Source organism: Giraffa tippelskirchi, chromosome 13 (assembly GCF_054371585.1).
Source record: "Giraffa tippelskirchi isolate mGirTip1 chromosome 13, T2T-mGirTip1v1.2.pri, whole genome shotgun sequence".
NCBI lineage: Eukaryota > Metazoa > Chordata > Mammalia > Artiodactyla > Giraffidae > Giraffa > Giraffa tippelskirchi.
The window spans coordinates 55917005-55941620 of NC_137287.1; the positions used below are offsets into that span (position 1 = coordinate 55917005).

At 41.6% G+C, this 24616-nt stretch overlaps 1 protein-coding gene and 1 non-coding gene across 20 annotated transcripts in view; both read right to left on the reverse strand.

The window, feature by feature from the left end:
• The window catches only part of PRKCQ (protein kinase C theta), a 152719-nt gene that overhangs the window by 42474 nt on the left and 85629 nt on the right, over nucleotides 1–24616 (reverse strand). For 13 of the 19 annotated variants that reach the window (XM_081556666.1, XM_081556662.1, XM_081556648.1 and 10 more), the window contains 4 exons: nucleotides 21978–22087; nucleotides 20616–20733; nucleotides 18198–18358; nucleotides 13702–13875 (listed from right to left, as the gene is read on the reverse strand). In XM_081556666.1, the coding sequence (XP_081412792.1) occupies nucleotides 13702–13875; nucleotides 18198–18358; nucleotides 20616–20733; nucleotides 21978–22087 (563 nt within the window). The remainder of the gene's footprint in view (nucleotides 1–13701; nucleotides 13876–18197; nucleotides 18359–20615; nucleotides 20734–21977; nucleotides 22088–24616) is intronic. The other 6 variants (XM_081556656.1, XM_081556655.1, XM_081556660.1 and 3 more) reach the window with 1 other exon arrangement.
• Nucleotides 11970–12042, reverse strand: TRNAF-GAA (transfer RNA phenylalanine (anticodon GAA)). Its single transcript has one exon. It is a non-coding gene; the product is annotated as a tRNA-Phe (tRNA).

Genomic DNA, 24616 nt, shown 5'->3' on the forward strand with positions numbered 1-24616 from the left:
CTTCCTGTGAATCACAAATGTCCTCAATGGCATCTAGAATGGTGAGTCCTTTCCAGAAAGTTTTCCACTGACTTGCCCAGATCCATCAGAAATCAACATCTGTGGTGCAGAGCCTTACAAAATGTATATGTTAGAGAATAACACTTGAGAATTGAAATCACACCTTGGTCCTTGGGCTGCAGAATGGAAGTTGTGCTAGCGGATATGAAAACAACAGTAATTTCATTGTACATCTTCATCAGAGCTCTTGGGAGACCACATGCATTATCAAGGAGCAGTAATATTTTGAAAGGAATCTTTTTTTTGGAGTAGATCTTAACAGTAAACTTAAAATATTCAGTAAACCATGCTGGAAACAGAGGTGCTGTCATTCAGGCTTTGTTGTTCCATTTACAGGGCACAGGCAGGGTAGATTTAGCATAATTCTTTCTGGAGTGGTAAATGACCATTGCTTTCAACTTAAAGTCACAGTTGCATTAGCACCTAACAAGAGAGTCAGTTTGTCCTTTGATGCCAGGCACTGAGTTCTCTCGAGCTATGAAAGTCCTAGATGGCATCTTCTTCCAATAGAACACTGTATCATCTGCACTGAAAATCTGTTGGTGTAGCCTCCTTTGTTAATTAGCTAGACCTTCTAGATAATTTGCAGTAGCTTCTACATCAGCACTTGCCACTTCACCTTACACTCTCATGTTACGTGTATGGCTTCTTAAACCTCACAAACCAGCCTCTGCTGGCTCCAGACTTTCCTTCTGACACTCCCTTCCTCTCTTGGCTCTCATAGACAGAGCGAGTAGGGCCCTGCTCTGGGTTAGGCTTTGGCTTAAGGGAATAGTGTGGCTGATTTGAGCTATCCAGACTATTAAACTTTCCTCTGTAGCCGTCACAATGCTGTTGCACTTTCTTATCATTCCTGTGTTCACTGGAGTCGCACTTTTAATTTCCTTTATGTTCATACCTGGGCTAATGGTTGGTGCAAGAGGCCTATCTTTCGACCTATCTTACCTTCCAACACGCCTTCATCCCAAAGCCTCATTATTTTTGCTTTGCTGCTGCCGCTAAGACGCTTCAGTCGTGTCCGACTCTGTGCGACCCCATAGATGGCAGCCCACCGGGCTCCCCCGTCCCTGGGATTCTCCAGGCAAGAACACTGGAGTGGGTTGCCATTTCCTTCTCCAATGCACGAAAGTGAAAAGTGAAAGTGAAGTCGCTCAGTCGTGTCGGACTCTTCGCGACCCCATGGACTGCAGCCCACCAGGCTCCTCCGTCCATGGGATTGTCCAGGCAAGAGTACTGGAGTGGGGTGCCATTGCCTTCTCCAGCTTTTGACTTAAAAGTGAGTAATGTGTGTCTTTTCCTTTCACTAAACTTTAGAGGCCACTGTAGGGTTATTAACTGGTCTCCTTTCAACTTTGTACCTCAGAGACTAGGGGGACCCAAAGAGAGGGGGAGAGACAGAGAAACGCTGGTCAGTGGAGCAGTCGGGACACACTGAGCATGTGCCAATTAACACGTTATCAACCGGGGGGTTTTTGCAGAAGCCAGCACCCCCGGCCAGAGATTTGCTATGTGAGTGATTGAAACACTCACGTTTGAGTAAAGATCAACACTTTTTGTGCACTTAATACATTTATTGGAAACTTTGTACGTGTCTTATTAAAGCATTCTGATAGTGGAGGTGATGGAATTCCAGTTGAGCTATTTCAAATCCTAAAATATGATGCTGTGAAAGTGCTGCACTCAATATGCCAGCAAATTTGGAAAATTCAGCAGTGGCCACGGGACTGGAAAACGTGTTTTCATTCCAATCCCAAAGAAGGGGCATGCCAAAGAATGTTCAAACTACTACACAATTGCATTCATCTCACACGCTAGCAAAGTAATGCTCAAAATTCTCCAAGCCAGGCTTCAACACTACATGAACCGTGAACATCCATATGTTCAAGCCAGATTTAGAAAAGGCAGAGGAACCAGAGATCAAATTGCCAACATCCGTTGGATCATCAAAAAAGCAAGAGAGTTCCAGAAAAACATCTACTTCTGCTGTATTGATTATGCCAAAGCCTTTGACTGTGTAGATCACAGCAAACTGTGGAAAATTCTTCAAGAGATGGGAATACCAGACCACCTGACCTGCCTCTTGAGAAATCTGTATGCAGGTCAAGAAGCAACAGTTAGAACCAGACATGGAACAACAGACTGGTTCCAAATCGGGAAAGGAGTATGTCAAGGCTGTATATTGTCACCCTGGTTATTTAACTTATATGCAGAGTACATCATGCAAAATGCTGGGCTGGATGAAGCACAGGCTGGAATCAAGATTGCTGGGAGAAATATCAATAACCTCAGATACGCAGATGACACCACCCTTATGGCAGAAAGCGAAGAAGAACTAAAGAGCCTCTTGATGAAAGTGAAAGAGGAGAGTGAAAAAGTTGGCTTAAAACTCAACATTCAGAAAACTAAGATCATGGCATCCAGTCTCATCACTTCATGGCAAATAGATGGAGAAACAATGGAACAGTGACAAACTATTTTTCTGGGCTCCAAAATCACTGCAGCTATGAAATTAAAAGATGCTTGCTCCTTGGAAGAAAAGCTATGACCAACCTAGACAGCATATTAAAAAGCAGAGACATTACTTTGCTGACAAAGGTCTGTCTAGTCAAAGCAATGGTTTTTCCAGTAGTCATGTATGGATGTCAGAGTTGGAGTATAAAGAAAGCTGAGCGCCAAAGAATTGATGCTTTTGAACTGTGGTGTTGGAGAAGACTCTTGAGAGTCCCTTGGACTGCAAGGAGATCCAACAAGTCCATCCTAAAGATCAGTCCTGAATATTCATTGGAATGATCGATGCTGAAGCTCCAATACTTTGGCCACTGGATGCAAAGAACTGACTCATTGGAAGAGACCCTGGTGCTGGGAAAGACTGAAGGCAGGAAGAGAAGGGGACGACAGAGGATGAGATGGTTGGATGGCATCACTGATTCAATGGACATGAGTTTGAGTAGGCTCCAGGAGTAGGTGTTGGACATGGAAGCCTGGCGTCCTGCAGTCCAAGGGGTTGCAAAGAGTCAGACACAACTGAGCAACTGAAATAAACAGTATTTTGAGTGTGTGATAGGTGCTACAGGAGGCACCTCTGTGCAAGGACAGAACATGTATTACAAACACACTGGGCTTCACTGTGCTTGCCCCTGGAAGAGCAGACCTTACACTTTCTGGAGACATTCTTTTTAGTCCTATGGATATTATTTCCTCTAGAATATGTTCTTTTACCTGATAGTTGTTAAGGTAGATCTTTGTGGGGGGCTCTTTTAGAAATAAGAAATTTTGTAATGCATCATTTTTGAAAGTTCTATGGTAATAGACTTGTATTTATAATAGACACAAATTGGACCAAAAACCTAACAGAGCAAAATGTGAACGATAACAACAACCATAAGTTATATACTGAATTCTTGATCAATCTTTTAAGCTCTAGCATCTGCTGTTAATTGTATCATGCTCTAAACATATACTGATACATCTCTGGTCAATAACATTCATGTAACAAAAGATGTATTTATACGTCTCTGGTCAATGATGTGTTAAGTTTGCTGTCTTACATGGGCATAGTTCATGATGCCCAAAACAATTACAACAGTAATATCAAAGAAGACTATAATGTAATAATATAAAAGTCTGAAATATTGCAAGAATACAAAATGTGTCACAGACATAAGTGAGAAAATGCTGTTGGAAAAATGGCACCAACAGACTTGCTCAATGCAAGGTTGCCATAAAGCTTTAATTTATTAAAGAAGAAAATGAGGTATTTGTGAAGTTCAATAAAGCAAAGTATACCTATAACAGAAACTAGTCCAAATGCTTCTCAAGTTCACATGAGCAGAGATAATCTTTAGTAAATAAAAGCTTGCTGAAGTTTGTTGGGTTAACTAAAATACATGCTCTGAATTATTATCATTAACATAATGCAAACGTGTAACTTTATTCTGCTTGTTTTACTGGTCAAATAAGTTCATGTTATTTCTGTTACAAAGTTTCTCAGCAAGAAAAATATCTTAGGGGGTGATGGATGACTTGTCCAATGTCTTATAAAGCTTTTGTGGGTAGTGTAAATATAATTATTGAGAACAAATGAGTCAAATTGATGTAAATGGGATAACAGGTTTTAGGTAACTTGTAAAATAGTTTCCTCAAAACTTTGTGGTAATCTGAAACCCAAGTTTTGCTAAGTTAAATTGTGGATAGTCATTAAATATCTAGATAATTTACAAATAAGATAAAATACTGAAACACTAATTACTGAATACATGTTTATCTACTTTGGGCTTTTACAGACCAACTAAAGATTTTTGGGTCTATTAGTAAACTTTTTTTGTGCCATACTGAAATATTTACTATCAGAAAACATGTTTCAAGAAATTTTAAAAACTGTCAAGCTACAAAATAAGAAAAGCTGCTAACATAAGACTTTATAGGTACTTGCTATTTGATTTTCACTAAAATTAAGTATTTTTAGGGTTAAACATAATTAAAGCTATTAGAAACAGTAAGGGGAGATATCTCTGGATGCAAGGACAGTAGGATGTGTGATTTGACAACGGTAGGTATGAAGAACAGAGATGTATTTTTGTTGAGGAAAAAGAAGGCAATTTTGTCCTAAATGCAGAGTTGTTATTTCAGAATGGAAAAAGGGAATAAACATAGGAAACAACTGTAGAAAGTTTGTGGGAAAGAGAGTCTTGGGAGCTGAATTTTATGCGTGGTTCGGCTATCCATGATCCAAATGAATTTATTTAAGTAAAAAAGAGTTTTAGTCAAAATTAAAATTGCTTTTTCTTAAAAGGAAAATTTCTTTTGCACTATCGGTCTACTTCTGACAAGCAGCTGTGAAAGGGTCTTCAAAATAAATTTCTGTGATTCCCATTATCTTTATTAGGTCTTTGATTACTTGAGTAATTCTGAGTCTTCTCTACTAAAAGATTTTAAACAATTACACAACTTTCTTTTTTTTAAATTTACTTATTTTAATTGGAGGCTAGTTACCTTACAATATTGTAGTGGTTTTGCCATACATTCACATGAATCAGCCATGGGTGTACATGTGTTCCCCACCCCCTCCCTCAGGGTCATCCCAGTGCACCAGCCCTGAGCACCCTGTCTCATGCATCGAACCTGGGCTGGCAATCTGTTTCACATATGATAATATACATGTTTCAATGCTAGTCTCTCAAATCATCCCACACTCGCCTTCTCCCACAGAGTCCAAAAGACTGTTCTTTACATCTGTGTCTCTTTTGCTCTCTCACATATAGGGTCATCATTACCATCTTTCTAATAGTTATGCAACTTTCTATATTTACCTGCAAAGTCTTTATCCCCTTGTTTGAATGGATAACTATTACTTCACAGTGAACTATGATCTTATTTGACCAAGTATTTTTAAACTTTTTGGTGTTTTTGACAAACTTCTCCCAAATCAAATTCTAAATGTAATCTTTTTGACCTCAAACCAACTTTGAGATTTTCCAGAGAGCCCCTGGAACATTTCAAAAGATTTGTTTTCTCTCCTTAGAAAAAGGGAGATGATAAACTAACTAGGCTTATTTGATACATTAAATTGCATAGGAAGCCCTGTCACATGAAAGGTAATACCAAGCTTCCTTTAGGTTGTATTTCTATAGATATATAAGTATTCTCAAAATTCATATGTCCTGGGATAATGTAATCAGCCATACTTCCAGTTACCATCTTAAAATGTTTATCACAGAATAACTATTTCCTTATCAAATGAACTCTTATCAGATCTTTAACTATAGTCATTTGTAACTCTGTCATTTACAGAGAGTTATTGTTTTACTCAGATGCTTTTGCAAAAGTATTTCTTCAAAAGTGCTTCATCTTTAAAGAAATTCATGAAAAGGACTCTGACAAATACAGGTTAGTGATAACTTTGGTTCATACAACTCAACTGGGTAAACATTTCCAGAACTAATGAAAAACTGGATTCAAGTAGAACAAGAATTAATAACTTGAGACTGAATGAACTGAGGAGGATGATTAGAATTTCTTATTTGAAACATTGCTGGTACCTTAATATTTTGTTTTTCCAGATTTGAGATTGCTCTTGCGGTAACATGACCTCCAACAATGAGGTAAAGTATACCGTTGTAAACAAAGATGAAACATTTTCTCTGATTCTTCCAGAACCCAGAAACTCTCGAGTATTCTTTTTAAGGCAAAATAGCTATTTTACATAAGTTTAGTGAGAATCTGTCGTTGTAACAGAGCACAATTTATTACATTGGTATTATTACCATGGCATTGACTGTAATGGTATATATGAGAGAGATGTGTATAGACTCAGATATGACCAGACAGCTGACAATAACTAAGATTCACTTTTGGGAGTCGATAAAGTCCTTTGGAAAAATTGGACTGGTACCAAGATTCCTGGGAACTAAACAGGTGAGTAAAAAAGGTAATTTCCTGGTAGGTCCAAGGAACTCCAGAATATTTTTTTAGACCTCAGTAAAAGGAACTCACCCAAAGTTATAGGTATTGCAGGTAAAATTGGATTGTGAGATTTTGGCTACCTGGCTTCAGAGGCTTAAGAGTTCAGTCTGAGGTTCCTTTATAGGAAACAGTTTTTAAAAGAATATAAATGGCCCAGCACTATTCTTGCTGCACTTATGTAATCAATCAGGCCAAGTTTAATGCAAACAAATTGGGTTTACTGTTAATGCTCTTTGGTTAAGAGAAGAGTGATTATAGAGAAGAAAACTGTATTTCTGTAGATATCAGAGTTTAATCCTGGTAATTGCTTTGGAGGCTTTGTTACATCCCTGTAACCTGGAGTGGATCTTGAATATCCCTAATTGCCTCAATTGACTGGTTATGACTCTCCAAACTACTGTTTCCAATTTCCTCCCACCCTTCTGATTTGGGATCCTGAAGAACAAAGACTGCCCTTGCGTCTCTTGGCAAGGGACTACCCAGATCTTCCTCACTAACCAGATGGGAGCCAAACTTGAGGGATTTGAACCTTGGGTGTACATCTCACCTGATACTGGGTCCTGTCCACCCACTCAAGACCTCAGAATCGAATCGACTGGGAAGAGAAGTAGCCAATGTTGAGGTACATCACTGGGTAGCCAAACATGCAACTCTCTCTTCTTCAGTGCCTTTTCTTGACGCTGGCATTGACTTGGAAAGAGAACACCGTCATCTGTATCTCCCAAGCTATTGCTTGGGTGTGGGGGTGGAATCCTTTTCAATCGCTGGATTTCTCATCAGAAACTCTAATCTGTCCATGATGTTAGAAAGCCCCGGTCTGTTTCCCTCCCTCTATCTAACCACCCCAAACTTGGGGAACTTTCTATTCAGGCTCTACATCAATGAGGGGACACATAGCAAGAGTAACCTCCTGCTTCCTTTGGCAAGATTCTACTTCACTAGTCAAGACAACCTGTGGCACCTGGATTAACATGTCTGTGGAAGCTGAAACTCAGTTACAGAAAAATACTGAACAACCTACTTGGCTTGAAAAGGTGACTCTTTCAATGGAATCTTTCTTTTTTTTTTCATTAGTTTGGGAGCACTCCAACTATTGGGAATTATCCTACTTTCCATAGTCACAAGAGTCTCCCTGGAATGCTGTGTTCTTTCAAAGGCTTTAAATTCACGGTTGTAGGCACTGACCCTCAGGTAAGGATGCCTGACTTAAAAATGGTGACCCTGGACCCTGTGGCCTGTGAATAGCACACAAAGGATCATCCAAAACCATGGGGACGGCAGCTGGGAGTAGTGCTAATACCTTAAATTTTGATCACATCTCCCAGTTAAGCTGAGGGTCTGATCAAAAGGGGAGGGGGTGATTGTTGATAAAATAATCCCCAAATGGAATTACTCGTGCTAAGCCCACATCTCTAAATGGAGACTTAACATCTAACCTACCTGCAACCCAACCTTCCCCAGGAATGTAACCTTCCCCAGTCTGGAACTTCCTGATCAGCACTTGTGAGGAAGTGACCTTGCCTGAAACAGTCTGTTCTTTCCTTGTTACTCCCCACTTTCTGCCCATAAAAGTCTTCCATTTCATACAGGTCCTCAGAGCTCCTTTCTGCTTTCTAAATAGGATGCTGCTCCATTCATGAATTACTGAAAAAAACATTATTAGATCTCTAAATTTACTCAGTTGAATTTTGTGTTTTTAACACTTTCCAAATCCTTGTTTTTTTTTCACCTAGGGTTATCAGAGTTAGATCAGAGAAACTTTGGGTTCTTGAGTTATTGAACTTTTACTCTAGTACAATGAAACAGAAGAAAACTATTTTTCTGTGTGTTTTTTTCCCCCCGTAGGTGAACATTTAGATACTACAGAGATGACATATCACTAAGACACTTACATGGTATGAATATCTAGGAATCCCATATCTGGACAAAGATGCCCCAGTACGATTGCATGCTGTTTCCATCTCAGTGGCCTTAAGACAAGGTTCATCTTTCCTAGCTTCAGTTTTCTCATAGGTAAAATGGAATAATATCTACTTCCTGGGATTACAGAATTAAATATCTTATTTAAGGTTCCTAGGAAATTATCTGGTGCTAAATCGACTTCAATAAAGCTAGTTTGAATCATATATTTTAAACTAAAAATATGTTGAAACAGAAATGTCTGGTTGCCTCTCTCTCTTAGCAAAAAATATTATTCTGATGACAGTGTGCTCATCTCAAAGATTCAACTCTCCAGCTCTCCTTAGAGCTATAGAAGAGTCAGGGAGAGAGGTAAACAGCAGCTTTTTGTAAGTCTTTTGGGAAAGTGACTTAATAAAGAAGACTAAGCAGGCACGGGGTTGTTCTTTCCTCCCTATAATGTGGCTGTGACAGCTGGGCTCCAGTAGCCATACTGGACTGAGGAGTACTCTTCAGGCCGAGAACCCAGTGCAGTAGATGGTTCCTGGGTCTCAGACATCATGGAACTAACTCCTTTCATATGAAGAGACTGACAAACACTTCTGTCTCATTTAAGTCATTGTTTCCAGTCTCTATTACTAGTAGTCAATGCAATTTCTAATTGACATACATGTCAATTCACATCTAGACAATTTCAGAGACATGGCTCCTAGTTTTTAAAATAATTTTGTGTATCAAGAAAATAGGGCATCTAATACTAATAGCATCTTAAAATCAAGAAAGCAGACTACTATTCTTCCAAGCTAGCTACTGAGTACCTATAGTTTGAGTCTTGCCTCTGTTGGGGAAATATAGAACTTAACAAACAGTAGGTCCACAAGAAACCACATTTGTTGAATTAACGGTGACTTTCCAAAGTGATTTATGAAGTGTATTTTCCAAGTTTTATGATTAGTTTCTGATAGATTTTAATTTGCCAGCACAGTTAAAATATTCCTCCCGTGGACACACTGATCTACACAGAAAGCAATTCCTCCTGAAGAACTGAGGGCTGACTGAACAGCTTCCGCTCAAGAAAAGATAGACAGACAGAGACCCAGCATTACCAGGAACCTAGAGGGGTGGGTGGAGAGGATGTATGTTTACTTACGGCTATTCACACTGTTGTATAGCAGAAACCAACAAAACATTGTAAAGAAATTATCTTCCAATTAAAAAGAAAACCAGGATCCACCTCTGACACTGTAGTCTGCTGTAGAAAGGATACCCCTGAGAGCCCTGTGCACAGACTTGCCTACCTTGGGACACGTGGAAAAAAAACAGTGATTTAAAGGACACTTAGACCATTTACTAACCTTAAGGCATCTGCCAAACATGTGGGGGAGCTCCTGGAACTCTTTTCAAATTGGAAAGGAGACAGTAAAACTGTCACTATTTGCAGATCATATGACACTATACATAGAAAACCCTAAAGATACGGTGAAAAAACTATTAGAGCTAATATAAAGTTGCAGAATACAAAATTGATACGCAGAAATACAATGCATTTTGTATACTAATAATGAACTGTTGTAAAGAAAAAGCAAAATGATCCTGTTTACAGTTGCATCAAAAAAGAATCAAATACCTAGGGATTAATTTAAGAGGTGGAAGACCTGTATTCTGAAAACTAAAAGACAATGATGTAGGAGATTCAAGATGATACAAAGAAAATGTGGAAAATACCCTGTGTTCGTGGACTGAAAGAATTAGTATTGTTAAAATGTCCTTACTACTGAAAACGATCTTAAAGATTTAATGCAATGTCTATCATACTCATGACATTTTTTGCAGAACTAGAACAAATAATCCTAAAATTTGTATGGAATCACAAAAAAATTCAAGTAGACAAAGCAGTCTTTGACTGCTTCAAATCCTCATTGTTATAGCAGTTAAAACCAAATTCTAAACAATAAGCAAGCAGACAAAATCCAGAAGTAAGGCCCTTTTCCCAAATGACTATATTCTAAACTTACCCAGAGGAAATCATTATTCATGTAAATTGCTGCTTTTTACACTCACCTGTGGCATCTGGTTATTTTGTTTGACATACCAGATTTAAATAAATCAGGACTATTAGGTATAAAACAGGCTACAAGGATATATTATACAACATGGGAAATCTAAATATTTTATAATAACTATAAATAACTATCAATAGAGTATAATCTGTGAAAATTGTGAATCACTGAATTGTACACCTATAACTTATAGTGCTGCACAGCAACTATACACCAACTAAAATTAAAAATCAAGGTGTTTCAAAACAACTGCGGGTCCTTCAGAAAGTGTAATGTAAGCTTTGCCTCCCCCTCCCCACCACCTCTTATCTCTAAAAGAACTTAACTCCTTGAAATCTAGTGAGACAGTGATTTTTACATTTTACATGTACACTCTCTAATGTTTTTTCTCGTGCATTTACTGCTCTGGTTTTGGTAAAGCATTCCATAGGCTTGGAATTTTAAGAGCATTTCCTATAACAAGGAAAAGTGTAAATAACCCCTGAGAACTGACAATCAGAGACAGAAATATGCCTATTTTCTATGAGATGGACTTCATGGTAGCCTTCTCTGTAAGATATGAAAACAACAATCAAACAAATACATAAAAACAGCTAGGGGGAAGCTGCTGTACGGCACAGGGAGCTCCGCTCCGTGCTCTGTGATGACCTAGAGGGGTGGGAGGGGGATATATGGATACATATGGCTGATTCACTTCATTGTACAGCCGAAACTAACACAACGTTGTAAAGCAATTATATTCCAATAAAAAACAACAGCAGGGAAAGGTGCCAAGAGAAATTTGATTTCCTAGAAGCTTGGTCTGAGGTGCATTTAGCATTTTGATAAAAGCCTCACAATATTTCAAGAGGAAAAGTGAGACTAAGTAACCCCCAGGGTCCACAGCAAATCTAGAACACAGACCAAGAGAGCTGGGCAGAGTTCCTTATTTTGTCTTTCAGTAAAATATCTGCACCATCCCAGACCAACAGATAGTTATGATCTCCAGGAGGAACCGTCTAGCAGGAAATCTCTGTAACCCTCATTACCAGGAATCCCAAACTCCTTCCTGCTGTAAAACATAAGCCTACTTAAACAGCTTATCACAATCCCTTTCTTCCTTCATGCCTTCTTATAGCCTCTACACTTCTCTTGCCCAAGACCTTTACTGCCTATTCAAATTCTAATTTCTAGTTTTTCTCAGCTCTGGTACTTAAAAGTCAGCATTCTGCAATTAATATTACTTACCACGGCTAGAAGTATCATTGTTACCTCTTTGAAAGTGAAAGTGAAGTTGCTCAGTCATGTCTGACCCTTTGCAACCCCATGGACTGTAGCCTACCAGGCTCCTATGTCCATGGAATTTTCCAGACAAGGGTACTGGAGTGGGTTGCCATTTCCTTTTCCAGGGGATCTTCCCAACCCAGGGATCGAACCTGGGTCTCTCGCATTGCAGGCAGACGCTTTACCATCTGAGCCACCAGGGAAGCCACAAAAGAAGTGCTTGCCTGCCAAAACCCGGGATTGAACCAGGGACCTTTAGATCTTCAGTCTAACACTCTCCCAACTGAGCTATTTCAGCTCTGCAGAGTATGAAATTCTCTAGGTCAGGGACTGTATTATTTGTACGTCCTTCACAATGCTTCAAGTATAGTATGTGATCACTGAGTGCTTTCTCATGGTCTGGGTTTCCATTTTAGCTAAGTACATTTATTCATCTATTCCCTAATTAAACACTTGAGAGTCTGTTGGGAGCTGGAGAAGTGGTGATGAAATCCCTAAGTGACTGTCCACATTTACTGGCTGATTCCCAGTTTCCCCACTAACACTTTTGTGGCTGGAGGCAGAGGATGCTACTTATACTAAGGTAGTACATTATCATCAAGGCTTGAAATAGAACAAGAGAAAAACTTCCTCATTTTCTTTGGATCTTAACCACACAGCTCCCCATGGGTCTGCTTATTATTCTTGGCTACATACAACACAATTCTAGGCTACACACACGGGGACGGGGTCAAGTACAGTAGAAAAATAGAAAACCATTATGTTTATATGTAGATCAGATGACTGATCTACAGGGATGTTCATTTCAGTGTTATTTAAATCAGAACAAAATTTAGAAATAGCTGCTGCTGCTGCTGCTAAGTCGCTTCAGTCGTGTCCGACTCTGCGCGACCCCATAGACGGCAGCCCACCAGGCTCCCCCGTCTCTGGGATTCTCCAGGCAAGAACACTGGAGTGGGTTGCCATTTCATTCTCCAATGCATGAAAGTGAAAAGTGAAAGTGAAGTCGCTCAGTCGTGTCTGACTCTTCGCAACCCCATGGACTGCGGCCTACCAGGTTCCTCCATCCATGGGATTTTCCAGGCAAAAGTACTGGAGTAGGGTGCCATTGCCTTCTCCTTAGAAATAGCCTAATGAGATAAATCACATTGCAGAAGATATCTACAGATGTCAGGAAATGTACAGAGTGTTAAAGTGCAAGTTACAGAGCAGGAGTTATTACACTAGCTGGTTATTTTTATTTTTATAAACCCAATGGGGGGAAAATCTGGAAGGATAAACTTTGACATAGTAACGGCGAGTATACCCAAGTAATGGGATATATACGATTTTCTTTGAGCATATAAGCAAATTTTCTAAAGTGATCCTGAACAACTTTTGAGTTAGAAAAAAAGTTTTGTTTTTTTTTTAATTTTAAAGAAAAAGAAGATCAGGAGGAACATTCTCCCAAAATAAGAGGCACTTTTGAAAAAAATCAGTTTTACCTGACTGCTCAGTGCCTGGTAAAGCATGCTCTAAAGGATGATCTTCTACTGGCCTTATAAAGGGAAATAACAGTACACACACATTTTGATCTATTTTTCCAAATTTTGTCCCCTGAAACATATATATGATAGATGAACAGATGTCACGCCTTTTCCCTTTCACAAAGCACTGCTTTGTTAAGCAAGTCACACACTGCTTAGAATCCTTGTTATAGAAGTTAAACTGAATTCTAAAAAGCAAGCAAACAAAACCAGAAGCAAGGCCCTTTTCCCAGTCAACCGCATTAGAAAATTCTAAGCAAGCCTTCCACGGTTGTTTAGAGGGGAAGAAACTTATTTGGATGGATGGAAGGTGGACTCAAAGATAAAGAAGAAATACATGGAGGGAGCACCCCATGTCTCCTGCTCTGCAGGAGCCCAGACTTACTGGCTGAGGATGTAGAGATGAATGGCTATCTGGGCAGAAACCTCACCTTGGTCTGGAATGTGCAGAACATGTGCGTTAAGAACGGATGCTCCCACGCCAAGGAGAGGACCCTCTTCTCTACCATTGTGCACTCCACGTCGTCGTCCATCAAAACCACATCTTTCTTTAAGGCTTTTATCGCGAAAAATTGATTGGTTTTCTTGAACTCTGCTAGGAAGACCTGGAAGGAAGGAGAAGCAGCAGTGTTCTTTTAGAATTTGGATGGACACTCGATAAAGAAGAGTCATGACGGGCTGAGAGAGATGTATTGGGGGAGGAAACAATTAATTCTCCAATCCTCCTCTATCCCCTTTATGGAGACAAACTGAGTTTTACTGGCGTGGGATGCTATTAACAGCTTCATCCACTCTACCTTTCAAAGGGTTTCACAAAATCAGATGGGTTATTCTCAGCCCCTGGAAAGATTCTATTTAGAAAAGTGGAATCTAGAAAAATCGTACAGATGAACCTATTTGCAAAGCAGAAACAGAGACACAGATGTAGAGAACAAATGCATGGACATCAAGGGGGATGGATTAGGAAGTTGGGATTGATACACACACACTACTATGGATAAAACTGATAAGGAATGAGAACACACTATATAGCTGGGGGAACGCTACCCAGTGCTCGGACCGAAACGGGAAGGAAATCTAGAGAAGAGGGGATATATGTATATGTACAGCTGATTCACTTTACTGTACAACAGATATACAACACTGTAAATCAGCTATACTCCAATAAAATTTTTTAAAAAGTATCCTGTCTGCCCAGAGACCTAAGTTTATAAAAAAATATCAGAGAAGAATGTGTATTGAGGAAATAGCAGCGAGTAATGAAGAGGAAGACTTGACTGCTTTTGAAATAATCAATGAAGATGAGCATAAAACCTTACTCCATGTTTTACCCACTTTTTCAAGGCCAAAAAGCATATGTGAGAAATACAACTGTCCTGAAGTACTTAAAGAATTCACAGGATTTCCTCTGACAGCACAGACACTAACATTATCTTCAAGACCTACTATGTGTCAGACATCCTGCTACAGGCTTTATGCATGCTATCTAATTTTAGTACCTATTTAATTCTTGGTTCAGAACACTCTGCAATACAGATAGTAACAATAAAAGAAACCTAGGGTCAAAGGGTAACTTTCTCAAACTCACGGAGCTACTCAGTGGAAAATCTGACTCCAAAGCTGACTTTTTCCACTCAATTTCTGGCATAAGACAGGACACCAGATGGCATAGAATGGAGAGTTTCTCCAACTTGCATTCTTGCAGATGATGCAGCCACAGACAACTGATAGTAGTGAGGATACGGCACGTGGAGACAGAAAGCCGCAGCTCCGGCCTCATTTCGCAGACATTTACCAGCTGTGGGAATGTGGGCACACAGATGAACCTCCCTGGGCTTTGGTTCCCTAATGTGGAAAAGCCATAACTATCACCACACTGCTGACTTACAGGGCTGTTGTGAAAATCAAACACCAGGGGGAAAGTGACTTGTGAACTATAAAATGCTTTCTGAATGAGTTATTGGAATCTAAAACCAAAATGAATGTGTGTAACAAAACAGAAACAGACTCACGGAGAGAACAAACCAGTGGTTACCAGTCGGGGGAAGGGCCAAGACAAGGGCATGGGATTAAGAGGTACAAACTACTCTGTGTAAAATAAATAAGCAACAGGAATATATTGAATCTCACAGCGAAACATAGCCGTTATTTTGTAATAACTTAGAATCTATAAAACTACTGAATCACTATGTTACACATCTGAAGCTAATATAATATTGTAAATCAACTATACTTCAAAAAACCCACTCATCATTTGTTTCTTTTAGTGACTTTTAAGGGATGCTGAAGTTAATGATGACACACCAATAGTGAAAATGCATGTGTCTATGTTTAAAATAATACAGTGCAGACACATAGCTTTGGGTGTAGCTGGCTTGATAGAGAGGGTAGAGCTTAGATGAGAATTCAGGCACGAAGGTGAAAGTGTGAGTCACTCAGTTGTGTCCAGCTCTTTGCGACCCCGCGGACTGTAGCTTGCTAGGCTCCTCTGTCCACGGAATTCTCCAGGTGAGAATACCAGACTTGGTAGCCATTCCCTTCTCCAGGCAATCTTCCCAACCCAGGTATTGAACCCATGTCTCCTGCACGGCAGACAGATTCTTTACCGTCTGAGCCATCACAGAAATAACGTGCATAACCCCAGAAAACATGCCATTTATTCTCCTGGGCCTAAAATCAATGGAGAACCAAAATAGAGAGGCTACCATTTTGGTGAGGAAACATATCTATACAGAGTGAAAAAATAGAAAAACAAGAACAAGTTTGGAGTTCAAGAAGAGGAAATATATTCTGCTTTGGGGCTTCCCCTCCTTGTTGGGCCCCCACAGTGCAGTCCCCTCGGGGTGCAGGGATCTGGGATTCTGATGGGGAGGAGCTTAGTGCTCTGGTCACAGAGCCAAGGCTGCTGAAGCTCTCAGCTATCCATTGGGTTATTTACTAAGGCAGGTAGGTTTAACTTAAAGCTGTGTTAACCTTGTTGAAAAGTAGACATCTACCCAGAGAACAAAGAAAACCATTTCTATAACAATTAGAAATTCTGTTTTGGTAACTGCTTTTTTCAATAAAACATTCCCCAGACCAGCCTTAAACTAAGAAGTCGAAAAAGCAATCTCCATCTCTATAATGTCCTTCCAATTTTTGGTAACAGGTTATCATTGCACATTAATTGATGCTACATTTTAATGAAGATTGGCTGTAAAACTGCCTATTGCACTCAGAATAACACCATGTGAGCCTGTGATGGTTCGTGCTATTGTTGAAATGAATTAATAGCTATTGGCTACAGTTGGCAGGGCAGAGTAGGTTTTGCCAAAGGTGATTCCTTGGTATTAAACCCAACCCCTACTAGCAGCACAAAGTCATTCAGCTATGGCAAGACCTAGTTGCATTTCAGCTTGTTTATTATTAAACTGGGTAAGTTTTATAGCCCAAGTCTGGTGAGCAGGTGCTGAGCATAATGCTGGCCTTGGTTGCACAAATTCATGGGACAGTAGTCTCTGGCTAAAATTTTCTCAGAAGTCACATTCAATATAATTAAAAACAGCTGAGAATTTCATTAATACATGAGATATCCTTAATATCCAAGATAACCTAAAAACCTGTATTCCACGACATCCCTCTACAATCACTGACTTGAAAATCTTCTCGTCACTGATAGTTGATTATAATTTCTTAGATTATGTTTTCCTCTTCTTCCTCCTCGCGCTCCATGACAGATAGCCCATACGTTGAGTGAGTGGCAGGAATAATTGAGAGGAGAAACTTTTCCTAAGACACTCAAGTTATGGCTATATTTGTGGGCTGTACTGTGTCCCTTCCAAATAATTCCATGGACAGGCTCCTCTGGTATCTTCCTGACCCAGGGATCAAACCCAAGTCTCTCGCATTGCAGGCAGATTCTTTACCATCTGAGCCACCAGGGGAGCCTTAATAATTCACGTGCTGTAGTCCTAAACCCCCAGCACCTGAGAGTGTGACCTTATTTGGAGACAGGGTCTTTACAGAGATAATTACGTTAAAATGAGGTCATTAGGGTGGGCCCTGATGCCATAGAAGTGGCATCCTCATAAGAAGAGGGAATCGGGACACAGAGGAATGGCCATGTGAGGACACAGGAAGAAGACAGCGACTACATCTGGGAAAGTGGGAGGCCTCAGGAGGAACAGCCTTGGCCACACCTTGATCCTGGATGTCCAGCCTCCAGAACTGGGGGAGATACACTTCTGCTGTTGAAGCTGCCCCCCTGTGGTGTTTTACTACAGTAGCCCTAAGCGAAGACAAGACTGAGAAAAAAATCATAAGGAAAGTAAAACCACACTCTGGGTTTAAGAAAGGAGCAAAACAACAACAAAACCACCAATGAAACAAAAATATCTGAGACAGGAACTGGCTGGGGCACCTTCCCGCTTCATTGGTGTCTGAAGATACCACACTCATATGCTGGTGGGATGAACACCTTTAAAGTGAGATGGCTGGAACTGTTTTTCCCCAGGGAGTAGAGGCTGCTGCTCCCAAGAGCTCCCTGTGCTTAGTCGCTCAGTTGTGTCCGACTCTTTGCAACCCCATGGACTGTAGCCCGCCAGGCTCCTCTGTCCACGGGCATTCTCCAGGCAAGAATACTGGAGTGGGTTGCCACGCCCTCCTCCAGGGGATCTTCCCAACCCAGGAACTGAACCCAGGACTCTTGCTTTACAGGCAGATTCTTTACCGTCTGAGCCACCAAGGAAGCCCCTGGGTCCCTACTATTCAGACATCTCTCTGCCCTCTAACATATATCACATCACATCACATCACAGTTCCTGCCCAGGAAGGCTCTCTCTGCACACCCATGCCTGGGTTTGGTCCCACCAGCTCAGTTCCGCTGGCCAGAACTTTGCTTCTCAGTTTCTCTCATCTGGCCCACAGAATCCTACATACAGTATCGTACCTTGCCAAAACTTCCTTTCCCCAACATTTTGTGCAAGGTGAAATCCTCGATTTTGAGTTTCATATGTAGAGAAGTTCTTTCTTTGTTTGGCTCAGGTTCTTGACGATGGCATACTTTCTCCATCTCTTCCAAGGGAGACTCCCAGGAGATCCCCTGAGGCTCTGAAAATGACGAGCCAGTGGTTAAAAGGAAATAAGGAACAGTGGAGGGTCATCCTAGCTATTCTGAGAACCTGCTTTCTTTTCCATATCCTGTTCTGAAGCTTCATCTGCCACAGTTCAGAAAGGGGTTCCTGCAGGGCAAAAGGAGCACCTCCTGCCTGGAAGCCTGGCATCTGGGGGGTGGACCGTGTCTCTTTATGGGACAGACTGGGGAAAATGTCAGGTTAAGAAAGATTCCAACCAGCACAAGAGTAGGAACAAGCATTTTGGATAATGCTGAATCACGGACATATAGGGATTTTAGCTGAACTGGAGGGAAAATGACTCCCCATTGCTTGTGTGGCTTGCAGGCATAATGGCATCAATTTCTGTGGCCTACCATGTAGGGAAGAAGAGCTGGATAGCAGATCATTAAAGACCCGAATGGAATCATTCGCTACAGTCTTCAGGTCAAGATGCTGCCTACTTTGACTGTCTCTGAGACATGGTCTACCCAGAGACCTTTCCCAAATCTAATCCAAACACTTCTTTAAAAAAGTTTACAGACAATTTATTCCTCACCCCATGCCAGAGAAGGTGTAGACCAACTTTTCTGGAACCTTCTTATAACATTTCTTAAAACTGAAATATACTTAATATATTACATTGTGCTAATTTAACATGCATAACATGTTGATTGACACATTTATCTACTGGGATATCACATGATGGCACCTCATAGCACATAATTATCCTATCATTTTTGCCGTTGGAATTGTGTGTGTGCTCAGTCTTGTCCAACTCTTTGCAGCCCCATGGATTGTAGCCTGCCAGGCTTCTCTGTCCATGGAATTTTCCAGGCAAGAATACTGGAGCGGATTACCACTTCCTACTCCAGGGGATCTTTCCCATCCAGGGATTGAAGCTGCATCTCTTTCATTTCCTGCATTGGCAGGAAGATTCTTTACCACTCTAGGTTTGTCTTTCATATTCTAAGTCCAAAGAAAATAAGGATCTTATAATATATGTTGAAACTATTCAGAATCACATGTATATGCATGGCTGAGTCCCTCTGCTGTTCACCTGAAACTACCAGAACATTAATTAATTGGCTATACCTCAATACAAAATGTTTTTGGTGTTAAAAAAATAAAAATTAAAAAAGAAAAAGAATCACACAATCACATCCTGTCAAAAAGCACCTTCCAACCGGAGGCTGGATGAACTTCCATAATGTCATAAATGTTAAGGATGTTGGCTATTCTTCCCCATTCTAATCTTAAACTTCCCAGTAAAGTCTCAAAGTACAGAATAAGATGGTTTGTGGTATTTCTACCATAGTGCTCTATGGAGGATTTAGTTTTGTAAAACTGTCGGACCATGGCAGGGAGTTCAGTTCAGTTCAGTTGCTCAGTCGTGTCCGACTCTTTGTGACCCCATGAATCATAGCACGCCGGGCCTCCCTGTCCATCACCAACTCCTGGAGTCCACCCAAACCCATGTCCATCGAGTCGGTGATGCCATCCAGCCATCTCATCCTCTGTTGTCCCCTTCTCCTCCTGCCCCTAATCCTTCCCAGCATCAGGGTCTTTTCCAATGAGTCAACTCTTTGCATCAGGTGGTCAAAGTATTGGAGTTTCAGCTTCAACATCAGTCCTTCCAACGAACACCCAGGACTGATCTCCTTTAGGATGGACTGGTTGGCTCTATGGAGGATTTAGTTTTGTAAAACTGTCGGACCATGGCAGGGAGTAACATTCTAAATTTCTAAGGAAAAGTTCGCAATTATTTCTTCCAGAGATACCCCATATTCTACCCCCACTTCAACTTCCAACAACCCCTGTCCACTTACAAAGGTTTTCTAGTGGGTGTATTTTGGTTTTACTTTTAGAAGTAGAAGCTTCTTTGAGGGTGGTTATGTTGGTAATTTCTAACTAGAAAAGAATCATTTATCAGGCCAGGTAAAGGGAGACTTTAACCCAGAAAGTCTTAGTGAAAGTGTTAGTTGCTCAGTTGTGTCCGACTCTTTGTGACCCCATGGACTGTAGCCTGCCAGGCTCCTCTGTCCATGGAATTCTCCAGGCAAGTGGGTATCCACTTGGAGTGGGTAGCCATTCCCTTCTCCAAGGAACCTTCCCAACATAGGGATCAAACCTGGGTCTTCTGCATTGCAGGCAGATTCTTTACCTTCTGAGCCACCAGGAAAGTCCTGGACTCAGGTTAAGGTTAATCAAGATGAATTACTGACGAAAATTCCACTGTGAATAGAGATAGCTACCTTTTTTCCCGGGTCCTGGTACATACGGCGGCTTTGCTTCACCTTTTATGGAGCATGGGAGACCAATTTCAACCGGACCTTCTCTGAAGATGTGCTCAGAATCTCTTAAGCAGCGAGCCTGGGTTACAAACAAAGAGTCAGACCACCCACCTATCCACCCACCACGGACAGGACCATGCGTGCTGCTGTCCATGGTCACGAAGCCATTTCAGATCCCTGAACATGTAGGATAACTGAAACTCTCCTCCTCCTCGGCACTCTCTTAGGATCCCATACCCTGTGAACATCTATTATATTTATGCACCAGCAAAGCATGCTCACTTCCTTCATATTTTCTGGGGGCTCACTGTTTTTTCCCACACTACCCACAGCTGCTGCTGCTGCTGCTAAGTCGCTTCAGTCGTGTCCGACTCTGTGCGACCCCATAGACGGCAGCCCACCAAGCTCCGCCATCCCTGGGATTCTCCAGGCAAGAATACTGGAGTGGGTTGCCATTTCCTTCTCCAGCGCATGAAAGGGAAAAGTGAAAGTGAAGTCACTCAGTCGTGTCCGACTCTCAGCAACCCCATAGACTGTAGCCCACCAGGCTCCTCCGTCCATGGGATTTTCCAGGCAAGAGTACTGGAGTGGGGTGCCATTACCCACAGCACTCAGTCACAAATAGGAATCAAAGACCAATGGATGGAAAAATAGCTCAACTAGGCAAAGCCAAGTCTTTAAGATTTTTTCTTTTTTTAGAGTGGACCATTTTTAAAGTCTTTCTTGAAGTTGTTATAATACTGCTTCCGTTTTATATTTTGGTTTTTTGGTGCGAGGCATGTGGGATCCTAGCTCCCTGAACAGGGATCAAACTCACACTTCCTGCATTGGAAGGTGAAGTCTTAACCACTGGACAACCAGGGAAGTTCCAAAGCCAAGTCTCAGAGAGGGTTTGCTCATGGATGTGAGGATTCAGCATGCTACTGGGCAGAAAGGCAAAGCTGCCTCAGATTCAGTGTTTTGGGGACATTTTGGAAATGATTCCAGCAAATGTTTTTCCCACAAACTATTACATAGTCATCTTATACAGGTATAAAGCTAGCAATGAATCTTTAATAATTTTAATGAATACATTTGTTTTCACCCCTGCTCATTCCATGAAAAATTTAAGCTCTTACAAAGATCCACACAAGTGAAATGCATTAAATAAACATCTCAAAGTGGGGATGTGGACATGAAGATGAAAGCCAGGGTCAAGGCAAGTGCTTGGAAACAGATTCCATGTTGCCCCATACAGTTGCTACAAATCCAAGAGTGAAGGGACTGAAATAGTCCTTGTTGAGTTGAAACTGTGGGGACTTGTCCCCTAAAAGCCATTCCTACCTGCTGAGTGCTCTCAATCATTGCCAGTGCTTCGGCCATCAGCTTCTGGTTTATACCACAAAGGTTGGCCACCTTTGTCTGGCATCTGTGATGCACATTCATGCCACATGCTGAAAGGAAGAAGCAACACCATGAGCAAGGGCGACAGAACCAACTTCCAGGCAGTCTGAACACGATCTGTTTTGGGTGCATGTACGTGCAACAGACAATTGGCAAATCCCCAGCTCCATCTTCCCCGCAGAGGGAGACAATGAAGACAGATATTAGGGCGGTGCTTTGATGATGCCAGCATCCACCTCCGCTTCACTGAGATACTCATGCACACAGCAGGTGCTTTTTGGCATGATGCTTGGATATGACTCCTGCTCGAGGCATAGCCAGAGCCTTGTTGATGACAAGGAAGGCTGCCGCCCATTTGTGTGCACAAACTTAGCACAGTGACTGGACTCCAAAAGGTGCTCACCAAATACAACTTTTCTTTCCTCTTTAAAAATGCATTTAAACTGGGCTGCTGCTGAGAATAAAAACTGATGTTGGCTCTCATTCTAGGGGAGAATCAGTTGGTGGTGATGTGAATTGCTGGGTGGAAGGTCATTCACTCCCACTCTAGACTGGAGCTGAGGATCCCCTTTGCCAGATGAGCTGCAAGGGGCTTTTCCACCCTCTAGGCTGAAGCCCAGGGTGCAGCCTCAGCCTAAATTGAAACTGAGAAGGTGGAGTGGGCTATGCAGGTGTGAGAGGTGGGGGTAAAGGAGTGGAGGTGTCCAGAGACCAGGTTCGCACCACATGGGAGAGGTGGGCTACTTCACCAGGCTAAATACAGGCTTCCAACTTTGAGGCCTACAATTCTGGATTCATTAGTCTAAAGACAGCTGTGACTGTGGGAGCCTTCTTGTATTGTGGGCCATGTGTCTGTATGGCTGTGTAAAGACAATTATTGCTTCATGTTATCAGTCTTAGAAAATTCAACTTCTGCTTATGAAACATCACCATTATGCCAAAAAAAAAAAAAAAACCCAACAAAAAAACAAAATGTTCCAACACCTGCATGTAGAACTGTGATCTCACATCCTGCTAGATTCTATAAAGGTCTTTCAATAGGGATTGTTACAATGGAACTAGGCAGGAGACGCTATAAAATCATGCTGTTTTCATCCTCTTACTTTATTATTAGCCCATTTGTGTGCACAAACTTAGCACAGTGATTGGCCTTCAAAAGGTGCTCACCAAATACAACTTTTCTTGCATCTTTAAAAATATTATTGAAATATTTAGATGATACTATAGCTGTCTTTACGTTTAGTTTTCACTAGGTAAACAGACCGTTCACAATAAAACAAAATAGCATTTTCTATGTAAGTAAGTATAAACCATAGATAGTTGTAAAAAACCCATCTGAAGTGAAACCTTTATGCTCCTTATAATGGCCTCTGTCCTCTGAATACTGCCTGATTTACTTGACTCTTCCTGGGCTCCCAGATGCAGGTTTTATGCTGGGCAGCCTCAGCTCCCATTTCCTACCCACGGCAGCAAGGCAGAGGGAGGCAGTTAGCAGGGATTGAGCATCTTACTGTTTAAAATTGTACCAGATCTAAGCTCCTCTCTGATGTGCCATGAACAAAAGCTCCCTGCCCACCAGGATCAAAATGTCAGAAGCCTGTTACTAACCTAGTAGGTGATAACTGAACCTCTGTGAATGCAAACAGTTCCTTCTGATGACTAATTTCATGTGAATTTCAGCAGCCAGAGGAAGGGGACAGGATCAGGATAAGAGGGGACCACACTTAGGCAGGAGGCTTACAGGAGAGCAAGAAGAGAGAGTGAGACAGAGAGTGGGAGGTGGAGACGCAGACAAGGGCATGAGGAAGGAGCAGACAGTACCCCGCCTAGCGGGGTTTCAGCAAGAACAGAGAATGACTCGGGGTGGGGGAAGGAAAAGAGTGGGAGAAAATGGGGGAGGGGGAGAGGGAGGGAAAGTAAGGAAGGCCAGAGGATGGGAAATGAAAGAAAGAATGGAACAGAGAAGAAAGAATGTTAGGAAAGGATGGAACAGAGGAGGGCGTGGAAGCCACAGAATAATGCCAAGGAGTCCTAGTGGAAGTTCTGAGCTCAGAGGCACAAGCTACTGCGGGGATGAGCACAGCCTCTGCAGGTGGGGTGATGGGCTCCAGGGAAGAAAACCCTGATGTCCAAGACCATCAGAATAGAGGTGCCATCACGTGTGGATTTGATTATTCCTGTCCTGTTTGTCCACTCAGAAACCCTCCAAGTTACCTGTTGCCTGTGAACTCCTAGAGACAGTCTACACAATGCCAGGCCACCCACCCTCGGACCATTGAGCAGATGTAGACAGGAAAGTGTGTGGTGGTCCCCTGGGCGGTGGAAGGGTGGTTCAGTTGAATTTTGACTACCTGTGGGTTTGCCTTCAGCAATGAGTTGAAAAACCTAACATCTCCTGCCTTCTTTAAGATGTCACTCCAGGCTCTACCAGACCTGCAGATACACCTGGGATGTGGATAAGGAGGCAGCTAAGGGTGACCTTCCTGCTTAGGTCAGCCCTCTTTATCACTTAAAAGATCCAACACACAGTAGCCAGTGGCATAAGTTAAAATGGGGTGATCCACAAAAAATAAAGTGGT